This window comes from Puma concolor, chromosome B2, assembly GCF_028749965.1.
Source record: "Puma concolor isolate L17-30 chromosome B2, mPumCon1.1.hap2, whole genome shotgun sequence".
In the NCBI taxonomy this organism is placed as follows: domain Eukaryota; kingdom Metazoa; phylum Chordata; class Mammalia; order Carnivora; family Felidae; genus Puma; species Puma concolor.
The window spans coordinates 21701576-21725006 of NC_141671.1; the positions used below are offsets into that span (position 1 = coordinate 21701576).

A 23431-nucleotide genomic window follows, 5' to 3' on the forward strand; every position below is an offset into this window, starting at 1 on the left:
TGCTGACTGTCTCTCTCCCTCCCTCTTCCCCTCTGTCCTGTCTTGGCTGTAAGCAGGTGTGGATTGGGAAGCTGCAGGAAACAGAAGCTGGTCTGTGCCCTCCCTGGAAGGTGAGAACAAGAGGAGGTGAGAAAGTCTAGGGTAGGCACCAAGGGCTGTCACCCACTAGGCACTCTGCACCTGAAGTCTGCACTCCCTCTTGCCAAATTAATTGTAGCACTGACTACAAACACCTAAACTCATTCAGTCCAACAACCCCGCGAGACAAACAGCACTAGTAGGAAGCAATGAGTGTGTGATTGATCATTCAGCCACACCTGAAAGTTGGCCCTGGTTCCTCGCTCAGCTTTCCCTGCACCTTGCAGAGAGGGGCTCATTGATCAAAGTCCAGTAAAGGCTGGGTGGGGCACTCATAAAAAAAGAAAAAGTCATGCATACATTAACTATTTTATCTAATCTAAAACATAGACAGTTGGCCCTCGTTATTGGTGGGTTCCGTATTTGTGGATTTGCTTACTTGTTAAAATGTATCTGAAAACCCCAAATGAATACTCGCAGCGCATCTGAGGACATGCACAGAGAGGAGAAAAACTAGAGTTGCCCTCCGCGCATTCCTGGCTATGGCTGAACGCAATGCTACCCTGCCATCTTGCTTCAGCTCCCATTGTACATGAGCGTCCTTCTGCAGTATATGTAGAGCCATATTTCTAGCATTTCTGTGCTTTTTGCTGGTGATTTCATGGCTTAAAATGGCTCCCAGCACAGAGTTAACATGCCACCTATACTACACAAGTGCAAGAAGCAGTGATGTGCCTTGTGGCAAAAATGAATGTGTCAGGCAAACTTTGTTCAGGCGTGAATTACAGTGCTATTGGCTGTGAGTTCACTGTTAATGAGTCAGTGGTATTTTTTTTTAAATGTTTATTTATTTATTTATTTTTAATTTTTTTTTTCAACGTTTATTTATTTTTGGGACAGAGAGAGACAGAGCATGAACAGGCGAGGGGCAGAGAGAGAGGGAGACACAGAATCGGAAACAGGCTCCAGGCTCTGAGCCATCAGCCCAAAGCCTGACGCGGGGCTCGAACTCACGGACCGCGAGATCGTGACCTGGCTGAAGTCGGACGCTTAACCGACTGCGCCACCCAGGCGCCCCTTAAATGTTTATTTTTGAGAGAGAGAGAGAGAGAGAGAGAGAGAGAGAGAGAGTGAGCAGGGGAGGGAAAGAGAGAGGGAGATGCAGAATCTGAAGCAGGCTCCAGGCTCTGAGCTATCCTATCAGTGCAGAGCCCGATGCGGGGCTTGAACTCACAAGCTGTGAGATCGTGACCTGAGCTGAAGTCGGATGCTTAATGGACTGAGCCACCCAGGCGCCCCGAGTCAGTGGTATTCATTCAGATTTCCTTAAACAGAAACAAAAGTTTCTGTACTGATTAGCTGATGAAAATGTAGACAGAGGCTTGTAGGAAATGGTACCCTGTGTTTCCTCTAGGAACAATATTTAACATTCGCTAATTCTGTGTTTGCTGCAATCTTCAGGGACAATAAAGAGCAGTAACCGATCCCACATTCACTCTCCAAAGGCTTGTGTTTGAGTCCAGCTGCACCCAGAGAAGTTCCATGTGTTTGTTAGGGCGCGAATCATGCTCCCCATTCAACATCTTTGATACCCGGTTTTAGACTCTTTGAGGCAGAGCAAGAACTTAGATTTTTGCATATCAAGCTAAAGCAGAATTCTTTTAGGATTTATGATCCTTTTAGGCTTTTATGATTATTTCTCTCAACTGCTCACAGATGTCTCGCCTACCCTAAATTTGACAGCAATTAAAAAAAGTATCTATCTAATCTGGACCACAAACAAGACAGCCCAACTTAGCTTTCATAGAGATTATTCTTTTTTTTTTTTTTTAGTGTTTATTTTTGAAAGAGAAAGAGAGAGCGTGTGCACATGGAGGAGGGGCGGGGGGTGGGGGGTGGGGACAGAGGATCCAAAGCTGGCTCTGTGCTGACAGCAGAGAGCTTGATGCGAGGCTCGAAGTCACGAACCATGAGATCAAGACCTGAGCCAAAGTTGGACACTTAACCGACTGAGCCACCCACACGCCCCTCACACAGATTATGCTTATAAAAAAATTTCACAAGCTTATACAAAATTCTATTGATTATAGGAAATGATCGCAAGTATTACTGACATAAACAGGCTGGGTATAAATAATACTGACTCTTGGTATCATGCAAGTCGACTGCAAAAGGTGAGCAGGTGAGCCTGAGAACTGGGCTGCAAACTTTGTAAGCTGTATGACGCCTGGTAAGTAGAAAGTTTTTGAGTATGTACTCTTATCCATTTGTTGTTTAACACACAAATATGTGTGCGTGCGTGTTATGTGTAGGTATTTGCACATGTCAGGTAAGTCACAAAATACAAAAATAAACATTTTTAAAGGGTTAGATAAAAGGTCTATCATTTTTTCTTCTACTCCAGAGACCTTTCTGAATACCCTCCCTGAGTCTACTGCATCAGTGTGACGCCTGCTATGAAAATTCAGTGTGGGGGCACCTGAGTGGCTCAGTGGGTTAAGCGACCGACTTCGGCTCAGGTCATGATCTCTCAGTCTGTGAGTTCGAGCCCTGTGTTGGGCTCTGTGCTGACAGCTCAGAGCCTGGAGCCTGCTTCGGATTCTGTGTCTCCCTCTCTCTCCCCCCCTCCCCCCTCACTTTCTGTCTCTCAATAACAAATAAACGTTAAAAAAAAAAATTAAAAAAAAAAAGAAAATTCAGTGTGAGGGGCAACAGAAGTCAGTTTTCTACAAGGGAGTAGAGTGTCTCGTAATGTGGCATTTAGAATTTACTGCACTTCTATCACAGCTGTGAGTTTTCAAGGATACCATTTTCTCACTTATCTCTCACATGTCTATCCCTTCCTTCATTCTCTGGTTCACTTTCAAACCCCTCCCATCTCTGGCATCTAGGTTAGTTTCACACATAGTAGGTGCTCAATAAATACATGGCTGACAACCAGCACCGACCACATGCTCTGTGTCCTCCCCCGTGGAAGGTACCTGGGGAGCGGTATGGGATGGGCTCAGGGATCAGGGACAGTGGGGGAGGGGAAGCGGAGGTCGTGTGACCTTGGACCACTCATTTCATCTGCATTTTGGCTGCCAGCTGGGCAGAATTTCCCAAACAGGCCTGAGATAGGAATCTGCCTCCTCATGACTTTCTTTGTATAGTGAGAATTAAGTGAGAGTCTAAGGACATCTGATGCCACAAGCCTTGAGAGCTCTTCCCCATCCTTCTCTGGGCCTGTGTTTTCTCATCTGTAAAATGGGCATTTTTAGAGCTACTATCAGTGACGGAGAACCAAATGCTTGGGAACCTGCAAGGTGCTATTTAACCATTATCGTACACTGCTAGGAACAAGAACCATCAGGAGTAGCCCATTTCCTGGCCACTGTAGCTAACATGAGAATGCAGGGAAAATGAATTTTAATTGCAAAGGATGTGTTCTCTCTCTTCATTCTCAAGAACTCCACCATTGTCTCCACTGCTTCTGTTTCATCTTGAGACTCACAGGAGAAATGCATGTCCTTCCTGGTTGCCACCTGCTCCCCCCACCCACGGCCCCCACTCCTGCTCCCCCCCTCCCCCAACTCTTGCTCCCCACTGCCGACCCTGGGCCTCCACTCCTGCTCCCAGGGCCACAGCTCAGAAGAGAAGCACATGTCATCCCAGCATGCACGTGCACCAAGAGCCTTCTAAGTAAGACCTAAACAAGGCCCACATCCACAATTTCACACCTCTGTTTTCATGGGATTCAATCAAAGCACTACTATTTCACTTCTGAAAAGATACAGAATGTCATCTTGCAAACAAGCGGGGGAAAGTGGCAGAGGAAAAAAAAAATCTGCTTTGAAACCAGAAGCATATTGTGAGGCTAGTTAAAAGGAAGAAAATAAAACCCCACAGAAAAACACTGCCTCCCATCTTATGCTCGGCACCTGTTGGCAGACCTTAAATAAAACCAGTGTGGAAAACCATCACCCAGAAACATTTGGACGGGTCTTTGTCAGCCAGAGACACTCCGGTTCAACCAGCCTTCCCAAGGCCCCTGGGGAAAAAACACTTTGCAACTGTATTTCTAAAGAGCTCTTCAAGGACAATGGAGGTCACTGTCAATCTGTGGGCGATGCTGCTTGTTGTAGGCTCTGATCTTGGGGTATTTGCTAACCTCACTTGGGCTTGTCAGTCTTCATTAAGACCACAGCCATTGGTCAGGTGGTCCCCGCAACTCTCCCTTCACCCCGGCTTGTGGGATCTCTCAATCCTGCCCTGGATGGTACTCCACGTACTCATGGACCATACCATTGCAAAACGTTCAGAAGGAGTAGGGCTGTACTTTAATCATCCTAGGACCAAGGACTGTTGTAGGGCAGTTTCATCTTGCGTGTGATTTTGACAACGTGCCTGAGGGAAATCTTACAAATTGAGATTGCTTTTTTTAAAAATTTAATAGAAAAAAAAATTTTTTTTTAAGTTTATTTATTTTGGGAAGACAGAGAGAGAGAGTGCAGGCAGGGGAGGGGCAGAGTGAGAGGGAGACACAGAATCTGAAGCAGGCTTCAGACTCTGAGCTGTCAGCACAGAGCCTGACACGAGGCTCGGAATCATGAATCGCAGGATCATGACCTGGGCTGAAGTTGGACACTCAACTGACTCAGCTACCCAGGTGCCCCTCCAGTTATAGGATTGAAAGATTCTAACAGGATGCCTGGGTGGCTCAGTCGTTAAGCATCTGCCTTTGGCTCAAGTCATGATGTCACAGTTCCTGAGTTTGTGTCTCACATTGGGTGAGCATGAGCCTTAGGTAAAACACAAGCCCCACTTTGGGTGAGCCCTGCTTCTCTCTCTCTCTGCCCCTTGTTCACTTGTGCACCTCTCTCTTTCTGTCCCTCTGGAAAAGAAGAAAAAAAGATGCTAACAGAACTCCATTGATACTTCTAAAAACAAAAGTTTCTCTTTTTGGGTGGCACCTGTGTGGCTCAGTCAGTTAAGTGTCCAACTCTTGATTTTGGCCCAGGTCATGATCTCATGGTTTGTGAGTTCAAGCCCCAAGTCAGGCTCTGTGCTGACAGAGCCCCTCTCTGTCCCTCCCACACTTGCATGCACACAGGCATGCTCTCTCTCAAAAAAATAAACAACAAAAAATTAAAACCCTCCTTTAAATGTTTTTATTTTTTTAAAATCACACACTGAAATAAATTACTCAAAGGGAAACAAAAACTCATCAGTGGAAAAAACTCCCAAGGACAAGGTGAGGTTACACATCAAACAGGAATGAATGCCCATACGGACATTCGGCCCACTCTCAGCTTACACACGCACACCCATACACACCTGTATGTGAGCCCCCAATCATTCTGCTCACAGAAACGGTATTTCTGCACCCCAATGCAGTTCACCAGAGCCGATTTCACCCAGAAAACACGTGAATTCCACCACATGACAGCATATGCTTCCATAAGAAAGAAATTTGAATTCAGAATACTGGAGATTTTACCATTCTCACCTTGTCACCTATGACGGCCCAGCCTCCCACAGAGCTGCTCAGTCACAGCGGCTCCTACTCCTGGGGTGGGGGCCCCACGGCTGTGTTAGGGTCGGGCGGCAAGGCAAGAGCTATGGTTTGGGGCATGCAGTCACGGCCTCGTAACAGCAGAGGCAAGAGGCACAAGGCCTGCAGCTTATCTGCTCCCCCCACCTTCCTTAGCACCGCTTGCAAGGTCACCGGAGGGTATGGGTAGGTGCGAAGCACAGATAGGAGGGGGCTGGGGTGGGGGTCTTAAGGGAGTGAAATGCCTCCCAGCAGCATGTGGGGGTGCTGTGAGCTAAGTTTCCACTGTGGCCCCGGGGGCTGGAGGGCTGCACGGCAACCACACAGAGCCTTCAATATGTACTTTATCCACAGCCCTTCCTGTCCCTTCTCCCTCAGAGATTAAGCAAATAAGCAAAATCACACAGCACACTGGCCCTGGCCTTGGCGGGACTGGACAGAGTACATTCGGAGCACAGTCGGAGAAGCCTGAGTCTCACGGGAACAGTGAACTAACTGCACTGGTCTTGAAGCCACACAGAGACCCAACCACTCCAGCCACAGCTCAGCCCCTGCCCCTGGCTGTCACAGGCACACAGACAGCTAGGCAAGGACAGAACAAGCCAGCTCCAGCAGGTCAAGGAAATACTCTCCTTCGTTAGCTGAGGGGACTGGCTGTCCTTTTAATTCTCAAAGGACTTTAATGAAAATGAATGCTCTTATTCATACCCACATCCACCACCAGTCTTAAAAAGACAAAAGTCAGAATTTTCAAGTCACCGAATTGAGGACTGACCCCTCTCACAGTATGCCTGTGGTAATGAGGCAGAACACCGTGGTATCAGTTCTTTTATTTATTTACTTATCTATTTATTTAGTTTTTAGTATTTATTTTGAGAGAGAGAAAGAGAGAGAGAGAGAGAGAGAGAGAGAGAGAGAGAATCTGAAGCAGACTCCATGCTGACAGCAAAGACACCCATGAACTGTGAGATCATGACTTGGGCCCAAGTTGGATGCTTAACTGGCTGAGCCACTCAGGCACCCTGACATCAGTTCTTTTATAACACACGCCCTTGTAAGAAGACACTACAGCCTTCCTTCTTATTTATTTCTTCAAAGAAAACTATACGTAAGCCTGTGCTGGGGTAGAAATGCAGTGTGACAAATGTGCTACTACAGTCTGGGCATTCTGGGTAGGAAACGGAGGAAGCCCTAAACAAAGCCAGCGGTTTGGAAGGCTCACAGCAGAGCCAACAGTTACACATCAGGAATAGCTCTCACCTGGGGCGCCTGGGTGGCTCAGTCAGTTAAGAGTCCAATTCCGCTCAGGTCATGATCTTGCGATTTGTGAGTTTGAGCCCTGTGTTGGGGTCTGTGCTGACAGCTCAGAGCCTGGAGCCTGCTTCCGGTTCTGTGTTTCCCTCTCTCTCTGCCCCTCACCTACCTGTGCTCTTTCTCTCTCTCTCAAAAGTAAATAAACTTAAAAAAAAAAAAAAAGGAATAGGTCTCACCATTAAGGACACAAGCCTTGAAATTAGCAATGTGTCCACACTCTTTGGAGCGGGTTTCCAAAGTACTTAAGATGAGAAGGAAGCATGCGCACCTTTCAAAGATGAAGAGTCAAGCCAAGGTAAATCTGAAGGCAAATGTGTCAGCAACGGGATTTACCGAAGTGGAGAGCGAGGCCACAGAGAAGCTTTAAAACAAAACCCCCAAATCATGTGGCTAAACAATTTGGAAATTAGCTCCTCCCAGTGCCTGCTACAGTAGTGCTGTACTCATCCGGTGACCACAACTCTCTGGGCCAAGAAGAGAGCTCTGAAGTCAACCGAAAGCTCAAGAGCAGGCGAAAGAGATAAGCAGCGCCCCCTCCAGGCGTCTCCCCTTCACACCAGTATCACATCTACCATCATGGCAGTTAAGGGGGGAAAACATATATTTACTATGCTAAACATATTTTGGAAAAACTGCTTCGGCAAATCTCAAACATTAGGAAACACCCTTCTTCAGGACTCTCAGGCCTCCCCAACAATCTAAGGAAAATGATGTGTGGTTCCACTATTTAAGGAACCTTCAAGCTTCCGTCAAGTTCCTTCAAGCTTCTGTCTGGCTTTCACAGTTGGATTACAAAATTTGGTAGGTAGGACTCAAACCAAATTTAAACAGCCATTCAGCTTCCCAATCTTTACGAAAGCAGAACTAGAAAAAAGCAGCTCTTTGTAACAATAAAGACTAGAAGACAAACTGCTTTTATGTTTTCTGTCAATTATAAATAGTACCTGGGAGAAGCCCTGGAATTTGACTCTTCAATGTCCTAAGAATGGGATACCCATTCCATGTCTGTTGCAGTCTGAGGACTGGCTTGCCCCCTTCATCCTCGCCACAAGTCCTCAAATGCATTTTCCAGATGGGCAAACAGCGTCGGCTCGCCCGGGGGGCCAGGGAGATTCCAGGTAGCAGGCTGGGCTGGATGGAGCTAGTCAGCTTAACTCCACTTTGCTATGCTTCTGTTCAGAGGACAGTGATTTGCAGATGCCCTCAGCTCCTTCTACAACCCATGGCACAATCTTAATGTCTGGACACCAGACAGGGGCTCACCTGTGAGCCTTCCCTGCCACTAATACTCCCTGAGCAGCCAGAGGGCCCAGCCCTTGTCATCAGAACCTGTGAGATACCTTGCTGAGAACACTCAGCTCACCCTGGCTTCCTTGATATACTGAATTTCTTGCCCATTACATTGTTTTAACCGAGAGACTGACATTCCTTCTTAAAAGGGATTTCATGCTCCATTTTTTCCTGCTCTGTCTCCAGAGGCAAGAAGGGGTAAGTGCAAACAACCTCTCCTCGGAGCCCCACCCGGTTCAGACATTCCTGCCCTGGTGCCCACCCTTCCCCACCCTCCCTCCCGTCCAGCCAGAGAACTGACATCCAACAGCTGCACTAATCTCTCCCAGTTGCTGGGAGCAACAGTGAGGGCCCTGTGACAGGGCCCTGGCCGGTGGCTGGCGGGTGGCGGCTTGCCCTCCCCACACCCAGGAATCTGCCAGACTGCACACTGCGTCCCGACACCCTGCCCGGACGGTTCAACCAACCAGCATGGCGTGAAGTCAGGGCGGGTCAGAGGCACTTCATCGTGGGCAGGTTAAGTGCAGAAGCCGGTGGCCGCCTTGGCTCTGAATAGCCCAAGTCGTGGGGAGGCCCCTCCGGCAGGGTGGAGAGGGGGATACTGACAAAGGTGCCTCCGACTTCCAGGCTGGCCAGGGGGACATGTCCCCTGCCTCCTCACTCAGCCCCCAGCACCATTTTAAAGCTGCCTCCACTTGGCCAAGCCATGGACCCCTGGGAGTCTTAAGTACAAGATACTGATGAATATTTTTCATACCCTTTTCCTTATTTTTAGGATTACATTTAAGTGTGGGCCCAGTGCCATGTGAATTAGTCTTTAGGGGCTCCCTGTAGGTGATGGGGGTGTGTATGGGGAGGGTGGTGCAGTGAAGGGAGCCAAACATTCCTTGGAACACTTGAGAATCCAGAAGAAAGAAGGTTCTGGCACCTCCCTCCACCACTAAGATGAAGGGGGTGGCTTTCAGCCTGGCCTGCGTGCCTGTAACATCACTTATCCTCATCGTGCAGGTGCAGGACAAGCTCTCATGCAGCCGGAAGGGTGAACCTGTCAGAGCCCACTGTGTTCCCCACATGCTAATTCTTGACATAGATTTAAGGGCATCACCTTAAAACTTTTCTTACTGACAATCAAGATCAATAATTTGATCAGGCAGAGGAGAGCCTCCAGCCTCCACCTACAGGACACAGTGAAGTGTCACAACATTCAGTGCAAAATGTCAAGGGAAGCTTTACACTAACTGGATCAGGCTCCCTCTGCTTCGACAATAGGCAGCTTGTGCCCTTCATGGCCCTGAATGTATCCCTTTCGCTTTGTTTTAGAACTTCCCATTTACTTGTTTCCTGACTGGCCCTGGAGGGGCCCTGTCTCTAACATCATTGTATTTTTTTCCTTCAAGTCTGGTGGAGTGCCTGGCACACAAGAAACACTCAATCATTTGGATACGTTTTAACTAAAATAATTTAAAAATTATTCACCACCCGACCTTTAATCGAGAAGCCGCCACGTAAGATTATACAGTAAGTTTTGCTATATTTTGCCCTTGGCAGCAGTCACAGAGCCATGGTAATCACCCAGCTGTCAACCCTCCTGGCCCAGCCCCCACCAGCCTGAGACAAGTCATTCAGACACAAGCCCAGGGGCCTTTACAGCCAAGCTGCTGCCTCGGTGCCCTCCCTGCCGTAGGTGGGCTTGTCCTGGACCTACATCTGTGTGGTGGGTTGCTGTGCCCCTGAAATGTGGCTGGTTCAAACTGAGATGGGCTGTTACTGCACCTCACTCACTGAACTGCACAGGCCTTGTATGTAAACAGGAAGGTAAAACACATCCCCGACAATTTTTATACTGATTATGTGTTGATGTTGTATTTTGGTATCACTGGTATAATGAACAAAGAAACATGATTAATCTTGCCTACTTCTTTTTACCTTTTTAAAGTAAGTGTTTATTTATTTATTTTGAGAGAGAGAGAGAGAGAGAGAGAGGGAGAGAGAGGGAGAGAGAGGGAGAGAGAGGGAGAGAGAGGGAGAGAGAGGGAGAGAGAGGGAGAGAGAGGGAGAGAGAGGGAGAGAGAGGACATGAGCGGAGGAGGGACAGACAGAGACACAGAATCCGAAGCAGGCTCCAGGCTCTGAGCTGTCAGCACAGAGCCCGATGCGGGGCCTGAAGCCACGAACTGTGAGATCATGGCCTGAGCTGAAGCTGGATGCTTAACTGACTGAGGTACCCTCTTTTTACTTTTTAAAATGTGACCACTAGAACGTTTATAGTACTGTCCCTCACCCCTGATTCCAAATGCTAGCTCTCAATAAGCCCTCCTTGTCTAGGAGGATGTGGATTTACTGTTGGTCATGTCTGGGCACAAGCAATGCCCAGCACGAAGAGCTAGAATCGCTACCAGCAGCTCCCTGTCTTCCCTTTGCTTCATGCTAACACACACTTCATTAATTTGAAACACAGAGGAAGGGAGAACAGCCTCAGCAGTTGCACGGGTTTGGATCTCCAACACTTTTTATTAAGGGATAACAGGCACCTGGCCAGCTTTGGGGGGTGGAGGGGGTGAGGGCAGAAGAGCGAGAAACCAACAGCTGTTTTGAGTTATAAACCTTGTGTTTGAACTGGTAGCATCCCACTGTGGTTCTGCTGCCTTTGGGGTTTGCAAATGGAGTTGGTGTCTATTTTAGCTCTGGGTTAACAAGCAGCCTCTCCCACCGGCTACTGTCACAGTTCACTGCCTGGCTGGGCCCTGCCGGCTCATGCCTGCCCCCATGGCCTCCTCTGATAGCAGGCTATTATGTGGAACAGGAGAGCAGAGAGGAGAAAGGGAAATTAACTGTGTTCTGTAATCAAGTCCCTTTGGTTTCCAGACGCAAGCCCCACCCCGCACAACAACAGCCACTAGTTGGGGGATGGCTTGCTCACCACCCACCCCCCCACAATGGATGTGCTGTGGGCACAGCGTCTGGGGGCTCCCGTGGGGTGGAAGGCTGCCAGAAGGGGCTGAGGCCCAGCCAGGCTACCGAGCAACTCCAGTCAACCCCTCTCCAGACAAAGGGCATTATTCCTGAGTAGGCGAGGAAAATAGGCAGGACTTGAGGCTCAACTTCACAGACCATCTGCCCTGTTGGCCTTGGAGTCACGGCAAGTGAATTGCCCACCAAACTGTGTAGAACGGGACAACCAGTGTCCAACGCAGGGCCCATCCCCACCTCTGAATAGCAGGCCCAGCCTGTCCCTGGGGCAAGTGCTTGTCCAGAGGGCCCCGCTGCAGGCGAACCCACTCCCTCATCCAGGCCACCATGAGAAGGGGACACTCGAGTGTCCTCTATCACTGCTATACGTGGTGCTGTACAGGCTCCAGCTGCTCAAAAATCTCTCGTGAGACTCAAATTATTTTTCCTGTAGGACAGAATTATCTGGAAGGGGACAAACGGGTAGTTCCAAAGATGAACTGTGATCCCAGACTAAAGCACGAAGTGAAACAAAACACACAGAGGAGCTCAGAGACAGGCACTGTGTTCCCTCTGTAGTGCCAGCTCGCGTGGCTATCCGGCAGCAACGTGGGGTGGGGGGCGGGGTCCCACGTGCTGTCTGCTGCCTCTGCCCACGACTCGCCTGTCTGGTCACTTCTCCTCTGTTTGCTCAGGTCCTCGGTTGAGAAAACTATTTCAATATTCACCACCTACCACAAGCCCACATCCTGGGGATGCTGCGGATGCTAATGAAACCATTAACGTTCCCAAATCTCTCAGGACCAGAGGGCCCGCAAAAGGAAGAGCCAAGTGCTTTTTCTTGGTAGACAAAAGAACAGCTGTTAAAGAGACCAACCCCCTAGAATTTAAGGCCGGAAAGGGAGCACAGGGACTACCTGGTCCAGCTCTCCTTCAAGGTTCAAATATAGCTGATCCAGGCCCCATGTGAGTAGGATGGGGTCCAGGGGTTCTGACCACCAGTCCCTGCCCTCTCCTACACGGTCTGCAATTCCCCAAGACGGGGGAGTTATGAAAAGACATTTTGTAGCACTTCAACTGCTCAGCAGTTTAAACTTTTCATGGATTCTTTTTTCCCCCTAATGGAAAAAATGTCAAGCTGATGTGATTAAGTGTAATCGTCTGACGTGGCTTTAAGCCGCCATAGGGTTAGGCTTTTCCTACAACACAGAAGCCTTCAACCTGGTCAGACTTCTGTACTCCCAAATCACACCCAAATGCCTTGTCCTGAGGAAGGAAATCTGGCCCATACGTCGGTGAGTTAGACAGGTGTCCAGATTTCCATACTCCCAAGCTGCCTTCTGAAGCCCAGAGCTGCGGGCACAGAGGTGCTCGCCTCCGCTCTGGGTGAACCTTCGTCTGTGCCTTGCAGGCCACAGCTTCCAAGTCTTCTAGCGCCCCTATGGCACCTGGTTCTTTTCAATGCTCGGAAACCGTGGCAGTAGCATTTTAAAAGTGGCAATTCTGTAGGAAAATGTTCCAGACCTGTCACGGAGAACACAGGACTTTCTCCCTGATGAGGAAGTTCTCCGAGAAGATAAGGAAGGAAGGCCAAGTCCACCTTGTCCCCGGCCCTGCCCTGAACACTGCTGGAAACTCCTATCACCATCCACCTTCTCTGCTTGGGCAGGCGAAGAACCAGGAAAGCTGGAGCCAGCAAAGACCACAAATGGAACCCAGAACAGCAGAACAATCATGTCTCACTATCTTACTGTGACAGCCTTCACGTTAGGCTGAGTGTCTTGCACGAAGCAGAACAGAACTCCTCTTACCCCAAACTGCTACCAATCCAGTTGAAACATGGATGAGCACCTGGCATGCCCTTCCGTCCTTACCACACTGTTGCACAAGCTAACAATCACTTGGGCTGCAACACCTTTGGTGTTACAGACAATGTGCCTGATGCTCAAAAGCCCCCTGTGACGGGGCACCCTGTGCACAGTGGACTCTCAGCAAAGGCTCCAAGGGCCCTCCCAGCAGCGAAATGGAAGTGTAGTGAACCTCGGTGAACACACCCTGTGGCTACAGCCACTTCTTCCTTCTGACATTTCTCAGCCTGGTTTCTTTCCTGCACCATCCACCTTTCTTACTAGCTGCCTTGCTGTCATCAAACTCAAGTTAAATCCCATTAGCCCAGTTTGGAGGACTGGGAAATAAGGACAGGTCATAGGCCAGAAAGAAACAGAAGGAAAAAGAGCTTTCCAGAGTACAGCTGTGTCCCACCCTTTCTCCTACCTTAGTGGGTTATCTGAGTGGGTCTCCATGTGGGTCTCCAGTCCATACTTGCAAACGAACTCCTTGAAACATATTGGGCAGTGAAACACTTCGTCCACCTTCTCCAGGTCACCTGCCTGCCCGTCTTCTACCATCTTGGGGAAAGGGAAAAAAGTGAAGTCAGGAAGGTGGTCTCCCACATGGGTCTGCTTCAGAAGAGAAGCCAATACTCAATCCAAATCTAAAAGGAAAAGGAGGCTTCCTTCCTAGGGATTAAGGAGGCTACTGACAGTGCTTTATTCTCACAACACCTACTGAATGCTCCCATCCATCCACCTTCAACCCACTCATCCATTCAATAAACGTTTATGGAGCACCTAGTATCTGACAGGTACAGAGAATCAAAGAGTGAGGACAAGAGCCCCTAATACGCATGAAGCTTCCACTCCAGCTGGAGAAACAAAAAAGCACAGAGCTACGAAATACGCTCTTCATCTCTTGGGGCTCAGGTAGGGGGACCCACAGAGAAGTGCACACGGGTACTCTTTCCTGCAGACACCTTATAAAACAGTGTGGGAAAACACAGGTTAAAAGCTTAGGGTGGATGTCTGCCAAGTCCCCAGACTGTGAAAATAAAGGCAGAGGTATTTCTGCCAGGAGTCCAGTGGTTAGGCACATCTGTGCGGGAGCAGGGAGAACCTTTTTAGCAGGTGCTGGGTCTTCTTTCTCTGACTCGGCATCATGACTCAGCTTCCTCTTGGAGGACAGCCGCCTGCGCTTCAGTGGGGATGGGGGCGCCGTAGCTGTAGCACTGTTAGGGTCCTTCTCATGAATCTTCATATGTCTGGAAAGAACAAACACACGTACACACAATGTGATTTAGCAAAAAACCGAGTTGGCTTATTTTTTTTTTTTAACTTTTTGTATTACATATTTAGGGGTTGGTACCTACATTTTCTTTAAGGTATGGAGTGTAATTTATACAGTGATTTCTCTCTTTTTAAAGCTTTATATCATCTCCCTGAACCCCTCCTTGAAGCTCTCACAAGTGCTATCCAAAAATGGCGCTCAGTGCTTTGCGGTCTGTTGGAAGACGTTCATGAACTTCACGGATGCTAATGAGATAAAAGACCATCCGATTTGCCAGGTCTGCTTGTTCAGACGAAAGGTACTCTTTTCGGACACACAATGCTACAGAATAAAGAACTCCCAGATCTGGCCAGCTCCTAAATCAAGCCATCATTCTGCATCTGGCACCTCACAAATGCCAGTGGTATGTGTTCTCTTCTGCTTTCGGAGGCACGCTGGGGGTCAAATCTGAGAAGTGCTAACACAGGAATGTCTGCAGTGAACCGGAAAGACTTTCTGTGTCTTTCATGATATTACATGGATTTATGGATTGTGAGAGTAGCGGGGGCAACGGGTTGAGTAAATTGCATGTTGCAATCCTGACATCTGCAGGGCCAGGAACACACATGTAAGAAAGCATTACACATAGTCTGTACCTCTGCTCCAAAAAGGGAGCTTTATAGGTGACCTGATTTAAGTGACCTTACTTTATCAAGTTCTAAAACAAACACCCTATGGACAAGGTCCCAAGGCCTATAAGGAGAGAAAGAGATTACAAAAAGACAGTCAGTCTCAATTTCCTTACTCTGTGACATCAAGGGTTTGGTTTTCCTAATGACAATCGTCATCACCATCATCATCTTTGGGGTTAAACTGTGCCAGATGGAGGAATGGAGACCAGCTTTTTAGAAATCGCTCTTTTCACAGGATTAGCTTACTGGGGAAGCACTTAGGAAATGGGAAAGATGGCAAAGCTTTCATACATGGTCTGGTCACAACTCTAGAAAGAAGTACAACTCAGCTCAGCTCCCTCTGGGCTGTGCCTTCTTCAGAGGGGACAGGCCGGGGGAGGACAAGGCTAAGCAGCCTGTGAACCCCCAGCAGTGGCAGCAATGAAGGTGTGTGGGCCGACGGTGCAATGACGTGGCTGAGTGTGTGCCCACCCCCCCACAACCCTGCCCCACACTACCTGTGAATCCTCTTTTCTCTGGGTGTGTGGGGGTGAGACCTTGGGTGCCTCCTGTTCCGGTTCTATAGACATACTCTAGGAGGTGGAGGGCCCCCACACTCGCCCCTGACAGTCTATCCCCCAGCCCACAGAGCCATCCACCAGCAGGCTGGATATGGCCTAGACTTGGAGAAGATGGGCCTCAGGCCGAGCCTCTGTTCTCTGGGTGGGGGCTGAGGGGTGTCACTGTGGTGGAGTAAGCAGATCTAACAGGAGAAAATGGAAAAAAACACAGACAAGCATCATGCCCATGTCCACATAATTCCTTGCTAATATTATCAGGGAAGGATGATTTATTATTAATTCTTGGTCACATAAAGCCTCAGGAAAGTTCTGGGGAACCAACTGCCCTGTCCTTTTTTTTTTTTTTTAATGTTTATTTATATTTGAGAAAGAGAGAGAGCGAGTGAGCACGTGCAAGCAGTGGAGGGGCAGAGAGGGAGACACAGAATCCGAAGCAGACTCCAGGCTCTGAGCTATCAGCCCAGAGCCTGACGTGGGGCTTGAACTCACAGACTGAGATTGTGACCTGGGCTTAAGTCGGAAGCTTACCAGACTGAGCCACCCAGGCGCTCCTACCATTAGCCCTGTCCTAAGTAGCCCTCCTCCCTCATTGCAAGGTGACTGGGATTTAGAGACCATCACTTACTATCAGCATTGAGAGGAAAAAAGGAAAGGGCTGGCAAGTTTCTTTTGATATTTACTGTATTGCATATTCCAATTCTAGAAGTGTAAAAAAAAAATGTGTTAAAGCACCTAAGAACTAAGGAAGTATGAAAAATACTAAGACATGTAAATGAGTACCAAACCCTTTCAATAAATCACTCAAAATTAATTTAAAAACGAATACCTTCTCTACAGCTGACAGGTTACTTGTGCCCGGTAACACGAGGCCACAAAAAACCACAGAGAATACGGGAAATCTGAGACTGACAACTAACTGTAGGTGGCTCACTAGCTGAGCTCCACCTTTTTTATAGTATGATCCGCACGTTTACAGAGTGATCCTTATTATCCAGATCTGAGATTTGTGACGAAAGCAGTTTTCACAGAGCAGAGGATGAGGGACAGTAGTGGGCACGTGGTGAGAACCTATCTGGTGGGAAGTTTACAGATTCTCATTTCTACTTTGCAGAGGAGGCCGGTGCGGTGTGGAGAAGCTGACATGCCCGGGACCCTCCCAACCAGGACAGACCCAGGTGTGCTGGCTTCAGAGTCTGAGCTTTGCCCCCTAGACTGCCTCCTAAGGCCAAGCCTTTGATCTGCATTCTGGATCACCGGAAGGCACCTCAGGGCTCCAGCCTGACCCTGGACACCTCCTCCCTGAGTGACCACAGTCCAAGGCCTAGCGGTTGGTACTGAGCTCTAGCCAAACGTCAACAGGAAAATGAAGGGGCCACTGGTCAGAAACAGATCATTCCCCACCTCCGGTTCTGCCTCTGTCTTATTCTGAAAAACTGGGGCTGCCCTTGAACTGCACTGCTGCTACAGGCAGGAAGAGGAGACCAGATCAAAGCAGTCTCAAGGGCTTGGTGGCGAGTACGCCTTTACTGAACACATCGACCCACTCCAGTTCTCCGACTGAGGACTGAGCCCGCTGGAGCTGCAGGTTCAAAGCTCAAGTGTGCTCCTTTATTCCAGGGTTACATCTCTGGTTGACAAGACATGGGGAGTTTCCAATCTGCCCATTGAGCCAACAAGGTGACCAACAGCTGTGGGCTCATAAACTCCATTCAGTCAGTAGTTCAGCTGCCAGAGCTGGGGAGCTTCAGCCATTTCTGAAGTTGGATGTGATCTGCAGTTAAGACTCTCCCTAACCTGACCCCTTCCCTTCTGCTCTGGCCTCTGATAGCAGGAGTGGCAACATTAACTGTCCGCTTCCTCCTGAACACTCACAGGAAGTGGGGCGTGTCACCAACAGGAGCCAGTAATGGCCTCTTCCCCACAGAGTGTGGCCAAGAGAGGAAGGCTGAGGGTGGGGAGGGGCAAGCCTGCGTCTCTTCTTTAGAAGGCTTGGGTTTGTTTTTCTCATTTCCATGTACCCTGAGGATCAGTAAACAACAATGGGCCTCAGAACTGGTGGGGAGTTGAGATGCTCTCAGAACTGGCGGGGAGTTGAGATGCTCTCTCTCCAGCCTCCCACTCGGCTGGAGAGATCACCATTTCATTCTGCTCCAACACTTGCCGCCAACCAGGACTTCTCTGTTTTTTAGCGATGCTAATTGTTACAGCCATCTTTCCCATGTTGAGTAAAAAATCCCATCCTTCTTTTAAACGTCCATCTATCCTCCCAGGGCAACATCGAATCGGTCTACATTCTCTTCTAGATAGCAGCTCTTCAAATATTCACGACTGCAGTGTTTCTCCAAAGTTTCTCTTCCCCACACTGGACAATGCCAGCTCCTTCAGTGGGCTCCCTCAGGCTCTGCTCTCAACTCTGTTGACTGATACTGGTCACTACTAACCCTGGGATGTGCTCCGGTGTGCGGACATCCTCTGTGCCATGTTGGATCGGAAGGAACAGCAATCGATGTGGTGTGAGGGTTCGGTGATGTCATACCTTCACTTCCAACTAAGATCCCTGTGACTTTGTCACTCAAACTGCCACCAAGGCATGTCTCCACCGTGCTACACTTGAGGATTACATCTTTTTTGTTTTGTTTTTTGAGAGAGACAGTGAGGGAGCTGGGGAGAGGCAGAGGGAGAGAGAGCATCCCTGGCAGGCTCCACACTCAGCATGGAGCCCAACGTGGGGTTTGATCCCACGATCATAATCTGAGCCAAAGTGGGAGTTAAACGTTCAACTGACTTAGCCACCCAGGTGTCCTTAATTTACATCTTTTGAGCAGTTGTCTTTTCATTTTCCAGAGTGGCAGGGATGAGAAATATGCAGTCTTGGTGTGGTTCAGCAAACTGCATCTCTCACGCATTGCTGAGGGGAGTAAAAATGGTAATGACCTTTCTACAAAGCAGCTGAGCAACAGGGAGCAGAATTTTAAATATGTGTGCCCTTTCTCCAAGTAATTCCACTGCTAGAAATTTGTCTTGAAGATTAAGAATTGAACAAATGTGCACAGATTTATGCACAAGGATTCATGTGTAACACATGGATAGATGTGCTGCAAAAACACTTCTACAGGATTTTCCATCTGCTGGTCTTATATTTTAAAGTGACCTCCCTGATTTCCCTCTTGCCCTTCTCCTGTGCCTCTCTACACAGCAGCCAGAGTGAGCGTCTAAAACATGGATCATATCATACCACTCCACTGCTTGAATGCCTCTGACAGCTCCATTCCTAGAATTAAATCTGGCCTGTGCCCATTTCTCAGACCTCATATGTTGGCGGCATATTCTGACCCCAAGGCCCTTTCAGACACACTAGCTCTCTCTGGGTTCCTCAAACTCATTCAACTAGTCTGGTCACAGGGCTGCTCCACTCCAGAACTCTAGGGCTGGTGCGGGTCATTCAGGTTTCACGGCAAGTGTCCTACCCCATTCATGCAGAGGCCCTCGAGCCCACTACCCAGTTTTACCTTCCTCACAGAACATACCAGAAACTGAAAATACCATGTATTTCAACTTGTTTGACCATCTCCTTGGCTTCCATTGAAAATAAGTTTCAGGGTGCCTGGGTGGCTCAGTCTGTTAAGTGTCTGACTGGCTCAGATCATGATCCCATGGGTCATGGATTTGAGCCCTGCCTCAGCCTCTGTCCTGACAGTATAGAGCCTGGAGCCTGCTTCAGATTCTGTGTCTCCCTCTCTCTCTGCCCCTCCCCCACTCCTGCTCAGTCGGTCTCTCTGTCTCTCAAAAATAAACATTAAAAAAGAAAATAAGTTTCATTATAACCTTGTCTCTCTCGTTCTCTGCACTAGCACTGGTGGCTATCTAAGTATCTGCCAGATGGCTGAATGGCTAGACAGATGAATGCATGAAGTATAAGCAGAAAACCTGTCCACTTGCAATATCACAACAACACATGTCCTCAGCTTCCAAGATACCGTCATAATTAATTACCTTACTAGGGTTGACTGTGAACAAACTTGATATGAGATCGTATAGTAAACAGTGTTATAGTAAAAGTGCTTCAACAAAAAACACTGAAAGATGAATACTGAAGACACACATGAATCTCTCCCATTATTGGTATTAATCTGTGTTTCTGCATTCAAACCTTCACCTACATTCACAGTAAGCTTTTTACATAAAAGTCTAGAATTTTCCTTCAGTGGCATGTCACTTCAATAGTAGAAATCCTGCCACACCATGGTCTACGGAAAAAATTTTATCAGAATTCTTCAAGGATTCGAGTGACGTTTTCTCCATTCATAACACCCGGGGGTGAGGAGGGGGCTAGGAGGGTTTCTATAGTAATGAACAAAAACAAATATTGCAGATTTTTTTTTTTTTTTTAAGTAGAAAAAAAAATATCCCTACTTTCTAGTACTGATAGGGGCCTACTTTGAATTTTGACATGGAGGCTGATTTTCAACTCAAATATTCTTGTAAATGTAATTTTCTTAATTTTTTTAAATGTTTATTTTTGAGAGCGTGCCAGTGGGGGAGGGGCAGACAGCGAGGGAGACACAGAATCCAAAGCAGACTACAGGCTTTGAGCTGTAAGCACAGAGCCTGACATGGGGCTTGAACTCACAAAGTGCAAGATCATGATTTGAGCCAAAGTCGGAAGCTTAACCGACTGAGCCACCCAGGTGCCCTATAATCCTTTGTTTTCTAAGACGTAAAGTGTAAGAAGACCCATTTTAGCTAGGGTGGGCTGTTGGTAAGAATACTGAATATATCGCGGCTAAAACAAATACATCTTATACCAGAGCTGAAACGCCAATCTAGGAACTCAGAGGAGACAGACCAATTCCTAAAGCATATCCTTTTCTTCCTCCCTGAACTTCCTCGTTTCCAGCTCCAAATACAGTAACTTTCTGTTAACCTTTCTTAGGTATGTTAAGCCTGTAGATCTGGAAATGAAGGTGCACTTTTACCGCTGAAGCACCGCCTTGCTCTGAGAAGCAAGCAGGAACGTGGGAAGAAGATAAAGCAAATTCAGGTGCAGTAGAGAGACCAAGTGACGGCAATGAAGTCTTAAGGGAGGACTTGAGCATTGAGACAGTTCAGATATATCCTGGGTCTACCATTCAGTAGCCAGGGAGATTCCACAAGTTTCTACATCTGTAAAATGGGGACAAAACTGCCAGTCTCAAGCTGTGGTCCTCCAACCAGGAGCAATGGCATTGGCCGGGAGCCTGTTACAAATACCAGTTCTCAGGCAGACTCAGAGACTCTGGGCCAGGGTCCAGCACCCTGGGTTTCCACAAGCCCTCCAGGTGGTACTCATGCCTGTTCAAGTGTGAGAACCACCGGATCACAGTTAAATTCTCTTCAAATCTTCATCCTGGTCACAGGCTTGGTTAACTGCCTGGCTGGGATGTCACCATCTTTTGGATATAAGCCTTAGGCCGCTCCCAGGCTCACGCTGCAAAATACCAGCAGACTCTGCACAAGTTTATCGGGCATAAACACATAAACCAAAAACGTGATGAAACTTAACATTCTCAAAATTATTTTGGGGGTAAAACCCTTTGGAAAACTCTCAACAAGTGTGAAGGATCACCCCGTGGAAGGTGTCCTCTTGGCAGGTCTCAGACACTGTTTACACTCTGCTCTTAGAGAATTTGCCTCATTTACCTGAAGAAGCGCAAAGTTCAGGCAAGATCTAGACCTTTCCAGGATTTGCTAACTTCTCCTGCTTAATTTCTACGTAAGTTTCATTAATCCGGGAGCTGAATTATTAGATCCTCTGAGCAAATGGCATTAATAGGAAGGTCACTCTTTTAGTACACAACACAAACCAAACACAAACAGCGCTCAGCCCTGCGGGGGGAGGGGGGCCCTCCAAACTGCGTCAACAGGCTCCAACAGGTTTTTGCAGCCTGATTACAGATTCCCCATTCCTACCAGTGCTCGCTTTGCTTTTCCAACAGTCTTATGAGAACCAAAAGAGGGATGAATGAGATTCAAAAGCATCCCTGCTCCACAACCTACATTTGGGGCCAAAGAAAAGCAGGTCTCCCTAACAGATGGAGGGGGCAGGAGTTTAAGGGTGGATAGCTGTGTCGCCTGAGTCCATCCAGTCCTGTGCCAGTCCGCGAGGAACCAACCATGCGGCTCCCCATGGGGTTCCACCTCTGAGCCACCTTCTAGTAATCCGGGTGTTGTTCAGGTTCAGTCATGCTGATCCAGGAGGCAGGTCTTGGCAGCTGTGCCTGGGTGTGGAGGAAGATCTGACGATGGTGGGTGTAAGCAGCCTCGTGGACTGAAGACAGCACTCTCAGAAAAGTCTAGAAGTCAGCCTACTGTGAGGTGTGCATCTCAGAGAGGCGTTTCCCGGCGCTCCTCAGGCTGGCTGTGGGAACGCTGGCTGCAGGCTGCTCTCGGTGCTCCCGAGATGCTCTCGCTGAAGTGCCCGGATGCTGCACACCCCCCCCCCCGCCCCCCGCCGGCCAGCTACACCCCACGTCACATCACGTCCTCGATAACAGCAGTGTGACTCGAGGAGGGTGCGCCTGAGTCCTCACGTGAAGTTTCCTCCTGCTGCATCTGCCTCTGCTCAGGGGCAAACAGATGAGTGCGGTGACTTTAAAGACCACATCCCACGTCAGAGTTTTTCCCACAAGCTCCCATTCCCCTACAGCAGGGGGACGCGCACCCCAAAAGTGGAGAATCTCTCTCATCCTGCGGACTGCAGCCTGGCACGTGGGTGGGGCCAGCGTAAGCAGAAATCGAACTGTATGAAAAGTTAAGGGATCTCCATTGAAAGCAGGGGGTGCTAGAGGTTCAGGTCCTACCTAGTTGCTCAGTGCAGTTGCCTTTGGACTCTACCTCCACTGCTCCTCGGCCCACAGCTGCTCCCCAGTCCAGACTCAGGGGTACTGTTCTGGCTGACCCCCAATTGCTGCTCTCCTGTCTCTGGGTTCCCCTGTAGTGGTAGAGAAGGCACTTCCTTCTCCATTCTGATGTCATGCAAAAACCCAGTACAAACACTTCCTCCTTGACGGACAGAGCTGGGTTGCCATGCCTGAGGGATAGGTTTCCCTGAGTGTCCCCCACCTCCCAGCCATCCTTCAGGTGGGAGAGAGGTAACCTTCTGGCTACCACATTCCTTTTCCCCTACTTCTCTACTGATATTGGAAGCCGCTGACTTCAGAACAGAGTCGAGGTACAACAGTCTCCAGTTATTGATGGTTTACTTAGAAAACAGAGGGCCCTTCACTGCTCCTTCCTCCTCTCCTGAGGTTCAGATACGGTGTAGGGGAGCTTGGCGGTTGGCCCATGTACATAAATACCAACCTCTGCAAAATCTTTATTCTAGACCTTGTTCCTAACCAGGTTCTTTAGATCAGTACACCCTAAACCCTCTTGTATTTTTATTCCCTTTGCCTGCCCTTGTTTTGCTAAAATAATTTGGTAGAATGATCTCCATACCCTATTTGGCTCCCTGGATACCTGTGTATAATACCCACAAAGACACACAGTGCATAGTTCAGTATAAAATCACGGATTCCTTAAAAACAAACAAAAGACCTCAGAGTTTGGATGTGTTGACCTCTGTCTCACCCAAAGAGAACTCTCATTCACGCAGAGCTACAATTAGTCAGCCTGGGCTGTCCCTGTATTAATCCAGGAAATGATAAGCAGAAAGTCACCGCTTTCCCACCTGATAGTCCTGTAGGTATTTCAAGCAGCCGCCATGTTGTAGTGGACTCTTCCCCTTCTCTGGGCTAAACACCCTCCATTCCTTCCACCACCACCCCTCCCCCAGATGGCCCAAGATCCCAATCCCAGGACAGACTCCTGTGTCTATGGCCTTAGGTAAGGAAGCCCCATCTGAAGTTGGCATTCCCAGCATGGCCCCATCAGCC

At 48.5% G+C, this 23431-nt stretch overlaps 1 protein-coding gene across 6 annotated transcripts in view; it reads right to left on the bottom strand.

Annotated features, from left to right (window-relative positions):
* The window catches only part of RREB1 (ras responsive element binding protein 1), a 183244-nt gene that overhangs the window by 24122 nt on the left and 135691 nt on the right, over positions 1-23431 (bottom strand). For all 6 annotated transcript variants that reach the window (XM_086706350.1, XM_086706351.1, XM_086706352.1 and 3 more), the window contains 2 exons: positions 14117-14261; positions 13439-13572 (listed from right to left, as the gene is read on the bottom strand). In XM_086706350.1, coding sequence (XP_086562476.1) covers positions 13439-13572; positions 14117-14261 — 279 coding nt within the window. The remainder of the gene's footprint in view (positions 1-13438; positions 13573-14116; positions 14262-23431) is intronic.